This window comes from Amblyraja radiata, chromosome 49 (assembly GCF_010909765.2).
Source record: "Amblyraja radiata isolate CabotCenter1 chromosome 49, sAmbRad1.1.pri, whole genome shotgun sequence".
Taxonomy (NCBI): Eukaryota; Metazoa; Chordata; class Chondrichthyes; order Rajiformes; family Rajidae; genus Amblyraja; species Amblyraja radiata.
The window spans coordinates 932,747-943,634 of NC_046004.1; the positions used below are offsets into that span (position 1 = coordinate 932,747).

The 10,888-nt window shown below is 44.1% G+C and overlaps 1 protein-coding gene across 1 annotated transcript; it reads left to right on the forward strand.

Moving 5' to 3' along the window:
* Window positions 1-1,586: 1,586 nt before the first annotated feature.
* LOC116968975 (probable G-protein coupled receptor 139) lies at window positions 1,587-2,480 on the forward strand. The gene has a single exon (XM_033015955.1). The coding sequence runs from the start codon at window positions 1,587-1,589 to the stop codon at window positions 2,478-2,480; it is 894 nt and encodes a 297-aa protein (XP_032871846.1).
* The last annotated feature ends 8,408 nt before the right edge of the window (window positions 2,481-10,888 follow it).

Here is a 10,888-nt window from a genome sequence, read left to right on the forward strand (position 1 = left end):
AACTACACACACGCTCTCTCTCTCTCTCTCTCTCTCTCTCTCTCTCTCTCTCTCTCTCTCTCTCTCTCTCTCTCTCCCTCTCTCCTCTCTGCTCTCATCTCTCCTCTCCCTCTCTCTCTCACTCTCTCTCTCTCATCCTCTCTCTCTCTCCTCTCCTCCAATCTCTCGCGTCTCTCCTCTCTCGTCCATCTCCTATGCTGCCATTCTCCTCTCTTCGATCTCCATCTCGTCTCTCTCTCTCTCTCCTCTCTCTCTCTCTCCACGCACACACATACACACGCGCGCGCTCACACATACACAGTGTTGGCGCGGTGTGTGTGTGTGGGAGGGGGGGGTGTGTGATGGTGGCTAAAGTATCAGCGTCGGCGCGGTGTGCAGGTGGTATTTGATGATATTTACGGCCTTATTTATTCAGGCAGCGCTTCTTTCAATTTCTGTTGTATCCTATTTGGGTATTCTGTTGTAAAGTCGTGAACGTGAAACTTTTAAGACGATGCTGTGACCTCGAGTAGAAGCTGACACAAAGACTTAAAAGCTGAAGTAACTCAGCGGGACAGGCAGCATCTCTGGAGACAAGGTTGCGTTTCGGGTCGAGACCCTGCTTCAATACTTTCAACGTGAAAGCTAATTTCTCTCTACACACGATGCCCGATATGATGTAAATCTCTGGGCATTCTCGGATTTTTAGGTCAAACGTGCAATCAAACTCGCAACATGTGCAGGGTGTTTTTGATCATTGGAACTAAAATGGATCATCTGCACATAGTTTACTGATATAAAGCTGTTTTTAACGTGAGGCGACATAGAAACATGGAAAATAGGTGCAAGACTAGGCCAATCGGCCCTTCGAGCTAGCAACGCCATTCAATATGATCTTGGCTGATCATCCAGAATCAGTACCTTATTCTTGCTTTCTCCCCATATCCCCCTGATTCTGTTAGCCCGATTAGCTATATCTAACTCTCTCTTGAATACGCTACAGTGGTCCAGAGGAATACATTTGCGACTATATTTGCATTACACCCACCCCGTGAGTTTCATCCACTGATTCCATGAATTCCAATACTGATGATTCACCTTTGAATTGGAAATGCATGTTAAGCATTTTGTTATGTCAAATTCCCTTTTCTGTCGATATTAATGCAATAATTGCGGTTTTTATTTCGGATTTGATTGTGTTTTGATAAATTTGATAATTTGCCAAACCAGAGGAATTGCCGCTCGGAGCAGGCGCTCGAGCGTTAAAACGGAACTTTTGTGAAGTACCACCTGGCTTTCGGCGTTTTTACTCAGTTGTTTTTATGTTATTTTTGTCGAGTAAAGAAACAGAGTTAAGGGGCAGAAGTTCTCGAGTATTTTGGGATTTACGAATGGCAAAAAGTTATTTTTAATAACGAAGTTGTATTGCAACCCGTCGCCAGCGTAAAGTTCTATTGAACGCCACGTGATAATTGCTGTAAAACGAGCCTCGCATCGTTAAGGGCTGTAGCGCTACGTAACATTCAATCGTAAAGCTTTAACTCCGTTACATCGGTGGTTCCATTTAAATATTAATTTCACTGTGCTTTGCTATTCCCCCAGCGAACATGCTGACGGTTGCGATCCTGTACCGGGGAAAGTGCGGGCTCTCTAAAGGAACCACCAGGTACATGGTTGCGATGGCAATCTCCAACCTCCTCGTTCTCATCGCTCACGTGTTAATTGAGAAAATCTACATGTACTACACCCCTAACTCCTTCCTCTTCCTCACCGCAATTTGTCCATCCAACATATACCTACGGGTCGTTACTCTGGACTATTCTGTCTGGTTAACCATGTCCTTCACCTTTGATCGTTTTGTCAGCATCTGCTGCCCGAAGCTGAGACTCGCCTATTGCACGGATAGGACGGCCGTCATGGTCATTGTATCATTGTGGCCGCTAAGTTGCTTAAAGTTCATTCCCTTTAACTTCATGTACGTGCCACGCCTCATCGTGGATAGTGTGAAATGGGAGTGCCGACCGAAACGCGACTTCTTCATTTCCGGTTGGTGGCTGGTTTTTTCGTGGATGTGTACAATTTCTCTCCCCTTACTACCCATCCTAATAATGGTATTGTTCAACGGACTGACGGTCAGGAACATCATAGCGGCCAACAGAGTCCGTCGCCGCCTGAAGGCGACGGACTCTGGCAAGGACACTGAGGCGGAGAATAGGCGGAAGTCCATCGTTTTATTGTTCACCGTGTCCGGCGCCTTCATCCTGCTGTGGACAACGGTAACTGTTAGCTTCATCTGCACTCGGGTCACTGTGAATTTCGCGGGTGGGGATCACTCAAGCCCATTTTACATCGCCAATGAAGTTGGGGTCTTGCTCACGCACGTCAGCTCCTGCGCCAATTCGTGTATCTACGGGATGACACAGAGGAAATTCAGGCTGGAGGTGAAGAACGCGTTTACACATTTAACGAGTATTGTTCAACTCATGACGCCGGCGCGCTAGTTGCCCAGAGCTGGAGTTGGGAAATGACGCCACCCTTCAATCTCGTCTTGCACATGTCGCGCTATTCCGTGAAGTTGGTTCCATCCAGAGCGGGCATGTTAGACTCGTGAAATGAAATGTTATACCAATGTTCAATGTATTATAACATGCGAATCCCTATATATTTCTCATGTAGCGCGCTCGCAAAACCCACTCAGGACGAGTTGATACGTGACCACGTTGTTCTTCTAGCATCAATATCCACAACATTTATTTTGCCCCGAATCCATATGATCTGCAACTTTAGTATTAATCTACATGCCCCCCCCCCCCGCTCTCTTTGTCGTACGTTACGTGAACGTGCATTCATTTCCTCCTCCCCTTCAAACCCGTTCCCTCTCCATCCCTCCCACTTCCTGTTGTTTCCGATCAGGCTGACTGTCCCCGATTACATCATCTCTTTTTGCTTTATTTTCACCTTCTCCTAGCTAACAATGATTTATTCTACATGTTCCTTGACTGCATCCCCTTTGATGTGTCGTTCTCACAACTTACGCTTCTTATCTCTGTGTCTCCATCTCCCATGACCTTAAGAAGGATGTCGACCCGAAACCTCACCCATCCCTTCTATCCCGAGATTCTGCCTTTCCCACTGAGTTACCACACCAATTTGTGTCTATCTCGGGGTAAACCAGCATCTGCAGTTTCTCTCTCTCTCTCTCTCTCTCTCTCTCTCTCTCTCTCTCTCTCTCTCTCTCTCTCTCCATCTCTCTCCCTCTCTCCCAGTCTCTCTCTCTCCTCTCTCTCTCTCTCTCTCTCTCTCATCCTCTCTCTCTCTCTCTCTCTCTCTCTCTCTCTCTCTCTCTCTCTCTCTCTCTCTCTCTCTCTCTCTCTCTCTCTCTCTCTCTCTCTCTCTCTCGTTTGAATATGGATAGATCTGAGTATTGGCGTAATGTACCTAATTGGGGCCCATAGATGACGTGTCGAAATCAAAACGACTTATGATCCGTGCAGGATCAGCATTTACCAGTGAAGATGGGAGATAATGGAATGGAATGGAATGCTATTTATTGTCATTCAAACCTAGGTTTGAACGAAATTACATTTACTACAGATTTTTACATTACAAAAAAAAACAAACCCACACTTAACATAGTTTACACCTCCTCACTGTGATGGAAGTCTTATCTCTTCCCTTTATTCGTCACCCGCGGTCCAACTGCAGCGTTAGGCGAACTGGGGCTCCGATTTTAAAGCCCCCGGCGACGATGGTAATCCTGTGGCCATTTAGCCACGTCGGGCGATGTTAGCCCGCGGCTACTTGTGCGTTCAACCTCCCGATTACAGCGGGAGAAGCTGCCGTTGCGGGAGCTCAAAAAAGCGGTCTCCCACAAAGGAGATTTCTGACGATAGGGAGATGGATGTTGTATACATGGACGGTACACAAAATTGCTGGGGAAACTCAGCGGGTGCAGCAGCATCTATGGAGCGAAGGAAATAGGCGACGTTTCGGGCCGAAACCCTTCTTCAGACTGATGGGGTGTGTGTGTGTGGGGGGGGGGGGGGGGGGGGGGGGGGAAGAAAGAAGGGAAAGGGGAGGAGGGGGAGGAGCCCGAGGGCGGGCGGATGGGAGGGTGGGAGGAGACAGCTAGAGGGTTAAGGAAGGGGAGGAGACAGCAAGGGCTAGCAAAATTGGGAGAATTCAATGTTAATGCCATATGGACGCAAGGTCCCCAGACGGAATATGAGGTGCTGTTCCTCCAATTTCCGCTGTATACATGGACATTCGGTAGGCTTTTATTAAGGCCCCCATGTAAGGCTGATCCAGACGGCTAAGGTGTACGGCGTTCAAGATGACCTGATCTTACGGATTCGGAATTGTCTTATTCAGAGGAAACAGAGGGCTATGGTGGCTGGTACCCAGTACTCAGTGCAGTAATCCCGATTTTCGCGCATTTGGGATCTTGATTACCATTTGGACTAGAAATGTGTCTGTGTGACATAAATTCATCCCATTGCGACGTGTGCCTTCCACTGCCCAGTGCCAGAGGAGCACACGCACACGCACACGCACACGCACACGCACACGCACACGCACACGCACACGCACACGCACACGCACACGCACACGCACACGCACACGCACACGCACACGCACACGCACACGCACACGCACACGCACACGCACACGCGCGGGCATTTGACGTTGGGTAAGGGTCAATGGGATGGAGCTTGTTACCAGTATCTATTATTCTCTGTTTTAAAAAGAAAATATGAACTCACCATCAATTTAAAGGCGAGAATTGGGAATAGACTAATTCCGATGCTACTTGCGACTTCCAAATGTTGAATAGGAGGGGCATTTAAAAGTTAGATAGGGAGAGTTCAGGGTGAGTAAATTGCTATTAGTTTCCTCCAGTCCAACTGAGGTCGGCAGGCCGAGAGAACTCTGGTCAGGAGAAGAAAGGGATGCGTGTCAGTTATCGGCAGCTGATATCAATTGAATGCCTTGAGAGTTACATGGAACACACCAGGATGGGTGCATCTGGGATGGAATTACGGGGAGCAAGAGGTGGACTTGAGATATTACAGCCAGATATGGTAAAGCCAAGTCCCAAAGGATTCTGCAAACAAATTACGAGGAAAGGATTCCAGCTAAAAGTGTGGTCATCGATGTATACAACCGCGGGAGATGGCAAATGTCCTAAATAATTGGGAAAAGCAAGTGCTGATCGGTTAATGTCTTAATTAGGTCCATCAGTTCCCGAAACTCGTCGAGTGATAGAGTTGGTCCCGGTTTCCTATACTTGTCCCTTGTCTACTTCTTCTGCCTTACCAGAGCCTCAATTTCGTTCGTCATCCAAGCTCCTTTATTCCCACCTGCTTTGCACCTCATTCTAACAGGAACATAGACGTCATCAACTCTGGTCACCACACTTTTAAACACACTCCACTTACCCAATGTTCCTTTGCCGGAAAACAACCTGGTCCAATCAACTTTAACAAGTTATTGCCTAATACCATCAAAGTTAGCCTTGTCTCTGTTCAGAATTTTAAATGGTCAGTGCAACCTGTCTCGATCAAAAACTATCCCGAAGCCAATAGTACAGCAATCGCTAAAAGGTTTGCCCACCAACCATTTCGTTACTTACCCTTCCCAAGCTCCAAATAGTAGATCTAACTACAATAAATGAACAATGTAATTAAACCAGAGGGGATTTGGAAATATTCAGGAGCACTTATCAGAGAAACCCCACCTCGTTGACCAGAAACACGCTCCAACATCAACATCCATCGGTAAAGATGTGGACTCTTATACATTGGCGAGACGATTTCGTGGGACATCTAGCGGCAGATTTTTCATAGCTTTCAGGTAATTAGCACCCTAACCGCTAACTGGATGAGAATGGATAAGGGGAATATCTTCGTTACGCACGCAAGCTGCCTCAGAGACCTTCAGAGCTTTTCCATTCATAAAGCTTAAGCCCACAGACATTTAATGAATATTTTCTTTATTGTAGATAGAAAACAGTACGGTTTTTCCGACTTGTTACGCAATCTTCTTCGAACTCCAGCTCATTACTTCAGATATTAGAAATCTCCTCGTGTCTCTGTAACAATGACATGCCTTGACATGCTCGACATGGTCGAAGGACTAACCTTCTCAATCGTCTCTCCAAACTAATCTAAAAACTAAACTTCTGCGCAAGCAATTAAGCTGCAAAGACACGTCATAAATCCCACCCACATTATAACGGGCAGTCTAAAATGTAAAGGCACATGTCATCCACAATGACATGCAAAACTGGCCAAATGGCCACTACATACCGGCCCCTAATTGTTCCGAATATATAATGAGGCAATTACTAATACACATAAAAAAGTGGCCATAATGGGTTAACGTACATCAAAATCAAACGTTCAGGGAATAACACCCTGCGGCCTCGTAGGGAAATCAAACCCCGGTCTCCCGCGTGACAGGCGGGAATATTAAACCACTATACTAACGAGGAAAAATAGCATGCACTATAAATCTGCAATCACAATTCTTCTGGCTCTTCCATCTTCACATTCGCCTTCCAGAAGTAAGCACAACTTAGTTATTAATCGTATTACAATAGTGGTTTAATTCAAAGTCATATCGTGCATACCAATCCCTTAAAATAAGGCATGGTATCCAGTATATAGTCCAAAAGATAATAGTCCAAAGCTTTGAGAGCATGAAACATCTTTCTCCATGTCCAATCAACTCATTGATGTGTTATAACAGCAATGTTGAAATATGAAAATCCTTCAAAAGAATAACAGGATCTTTAACAATAAAATTCACCGTTAAGTTTGATTTAACGTCCGAATCATTAGCAGATATTTTATATCCCAGCTCAAGCTTTGGCCATTCTCTGTCTGGCTTGCAGAGAGATTTTAATTCATTGATGCATTTCTTTTCGCTTAAGAAACAGTTCACTGTCAATTCTCTGGAAACTTCATTCGCAGAATCTTCTTCTGTGTCAACGTATTTCAGTTGCACCACATTAGTAACTCACAATGCTCTCTCCATTGGCAGATCGTGTCTGTCCAACTCCAACTCTCTGGTTTCTTTCGCACTGTCATCTAGTGGAATGACATCACAATTGTCGCTGTCCCACTTGGAAAGTACAAATCTTCCCTTATTGCAAAGAGAAGTCAGATGTTCTACTGGTAGAATTGCTTCCTGCTCAGTAGGCCTAGATTTTAAGCAATTATACTTGTAGAAGTTATTATTCAAAGAGATTTTTCTTTCATGAATTTTACTCTTCTCGCCAAACTTTTGTTTGAAAGTCTGGGTACGTTGCTGTGCTATACTACGATTACTTGGCAGATTAACACTTTCTTGTTTGAAAGGTACGTTCTCACAACAGTGTCCATCAGTTTTCCCTGAATAGTTCATAACATCCATGAACTTCAATTCTTCTTTCAACATATCTTCAGGTGGTTTGCTAGTACTTTCATTAGAGTCATGATTGAATGGCTTCATCACCGGCTTTTCTAATTCATCATTGGACATTTGATTAACTAGCAATGGCATCACAGTTATCCTGATTTCCGATTTTGTGGTTCCTCTTCAACGAGTCAGAGATAACCCATTCAAGTCGGGTGTTCGTAGCATACGGTACAATCCGCTTGGCTTCTAATAATCTGTACAGGTTCTAATGCTCTCAGAGCATTCGGTCCAATACGTAAGTCAATATCAGAATTTATCTTTGATATTTTGACATCCTTCAGGTAAGGCCATGGCTGTAAATATTCACATCTGGCTACATTTTGACGACCAACAGGCATTGTTTCAAGTATAAAAACTTCTGAAATTGGAATAAAATTATCTACATCCAAACTGGATATCTCCATACTCGCAATCCAATGACTCATGCTCTCTTCGTCTTTATTCATGATACGTAATCGAATGTTAGTATCTTCTCCTCTGATATTCAGTCTTCTCGTCAGGCTTTCTGTGCCGGGTAGTCGAAAACAAAGGTAGTCGAACTGCCATGACCCAGAAAAGCATGTGATTGCAACACTGCATTCGTCTACCTGTTCCTTACTTGCACTGGTGGGATAGAAAAATTACGAGTTTCAACCCCGGCCCCAATATGAGCTGATACTTGAGGCGAGGTGATAGGCTTCTCGCCCTCTTCTGTTTGTTCCAGTCCTCCTCCTTATTATTATTATTATTCCCGGTGCTCTAACGGCTCTTCTTCAATGTGAGGTGCTTCAGGATGATATTGATTGCATTCATAACAAATTATAGGACTCTTACAGTCTCTTACCATATGTCCCTTTTTCAAACATCCAAAACAGATTCCCTTCTCTTTCAAGAAATCCATCTTGTCTTCATCTTCTTTCATCTTGAATCTACGACCAACTTCATCACATAACAAACAAAATACTATTTGCTTGCTAGTAGACACCTTTCTTTTTCTTTCATCTGTCTTTTCCACCAACAAGATCGTGATAGCAAAACTACTTTTCTTATGTTGAGATCTTTCTTCTGGTTCGTTAAAAGTAGAATCTTTGTAAGTTGCAAGTGGTTTGCGATCTTCAATAATCCCGTTGCATGAGTCTGACATGTACCGTACTTCTCTTTCTAAAAATTCCACCTGGTCTGGTAGACTGGCTGCCTGTTTGCTCTTATCTCGTAATTTACCTGCCTTATCTCTCCACTTTTCTCTCATTCTTCTGGGCAACTTGTTAATGATGATTCTCATATTACTTGCAAGATTCATTTCCTCCATGTAGCCAGGATTTTTCATCGAGCTGCAACATCTTCTCAGAAATATTGCATACACACTAACTTTTTCCACATCTTCTGGTTTGATTTCTTTCCAAGCATGGGCCTTTTCAGTGTATGCATTTGCAATCATCTGTTCATCGCCAAAACGTCCCTTTAGTAATCTTCTCGCCTTTTTATAGCCGTGGTTGCCTGCCTCCATCTGATAACTTTCTACAAGCACCTTCACACTTCCTTTTGTGTACTTGACCAGATATCGTAAGCGCTCTTTTTCATCCTTAACGTTCGTCTCTAATACCTCCTCTAGTGCCCTTACGAAAGTTTCACACTCCAAAGGGTCTCCACCATACGTAGGAATTTCAACTGGTGGCAGAATGAGAGAGGTATTTTGTGGAGCTAAAATCTCGTTGAATTCAGATTGCCTATTCAACAGTGCCAATAATCCATCCTGAAAACTGTCTTGGCTCCACCTGTTCATAAACAGGTCTTGGCTCAAACAGACCTGTTCGAGCCCGTGCCATAGGCCTTGGAAAAGCAAGATCCACTAGTCCATCTCGAATTTGTACGCATGCTCCCATAGTAGCTAGTTTCATTCTAGCACTCATTTGCTGAGATGATGTTTTACCCATCTTCCTCTGTTCCAATTGGCTTTCAACGCCTAGAAATCCGGTGGAACTCGATTGTGGAATTGATACAGCTGCTAATTGATTTCGAGCAGTTTTTCTTCTTGGTCCAGAGGTCATCGTCCTCGACGATATAGAGCTGCATCTTGACCCTTCACTTTCGAGTATGTCCTTCCTGGCTTTGGCCACCGCCATCTTTGTATCTAATTCCAGTTGTTCCGGACATCGTGCCATCTCTTCTTCTTGTCGTTTTATCTATCGCATCATCTCTTCTTGCTGTCGGGTCATCTCTTCTTGCTGTCGGGCTATCTCATGTTTATTCTTCATGGCATATGCTTCTATTGAGAGCGCTGCTAACTCAGCGTTTGCTCCCAATTCAGCCGAAGCCCTCGAAATCGAACTGGCTGAGCAACCTGATCGAAGGCCTGATCTTCGTGAAGATACATTTGAGATAATATCTCCCGGTTCTATATCATCACCTTCTTCTTCTCCTTGCTTATTATCTTCTTTTCTGCTACATTTACTTTTGTCAACTTGCGCTAACCATGCTTCTGCAACATCCATGGATTCATCATAATACTCCGTATTTTCTGAATCCCACTTATAATGTCTTTCACGTTCCTCTTGAGAACGCTCTGCTTCCAGCAGTGTGTCCCGCTTCTCTTTCAGCTCCTGGCTAAGGCTACGTATCAGGCGTAATTTATCCTCCACCTTCTCCTGGTTAGCTTTTGATTCCATGAGTATCTTCACACTTTCAAATAGCCTTCTAATCCTCTTCCACAACTTGTTCCTATCCAATTCAGTCTCCTTGAGGACATGAATTCGATCTTTCTCAGTGAGTTCAACTTGTCTGGCTGGTCTTTCTCCACCATGTGACCCTTCAAGCACCAAGCTTCTAGCTCCTTCGCTCATACGTAATCTCAGATAACCACTTCTCTGCCTTTTTCTTGAAACCATTGAATATCTTCTTCGTGTATTCATCCCACTGGGTATGTCTTCTGCGTTCTTCCCAAGACAGCACTGAACACAGCAATACATTCTGTTTCTTGTCAACCTCCTGGTAGAGGTTCCATAGTTGGCTCATATTAGATTTCACTTTGATCACGTTCTGTTATGATTCCATTAGTTTTTTCTGTGTATCAATTATCTGGCAACCTGCAACCATAATTTATTTATCTCTTTCTGGGTTTCCCTCAAACATCAGCATGTGAAATGTCTGTTTCTTCAAGTTGTCTGGGTCTTTCTTCACCACCACGCGGTTCTTCGGGCATATCTCTGCCTTCATCTTCTTCTAAATTCATGATTTAAAAGAGGTCTTGGCAAATTGCCAAGTCTTTAAATTAATCGAATAATTCTCTGCTTCTCAGTGACTTTGGTTTTATCAACAATTTTTTCCAAAACTAAAACATACTGATAATGTAGAGAACATCTCTCTAACACCAGGTGCAAAATGTTGCTATAATTCAATGGGATGCACTTATCAGGAGCAACTCCAAACAATCCAAGGTGGGCCTGCTTTCCCCTGACACGCTGGAGAAAAT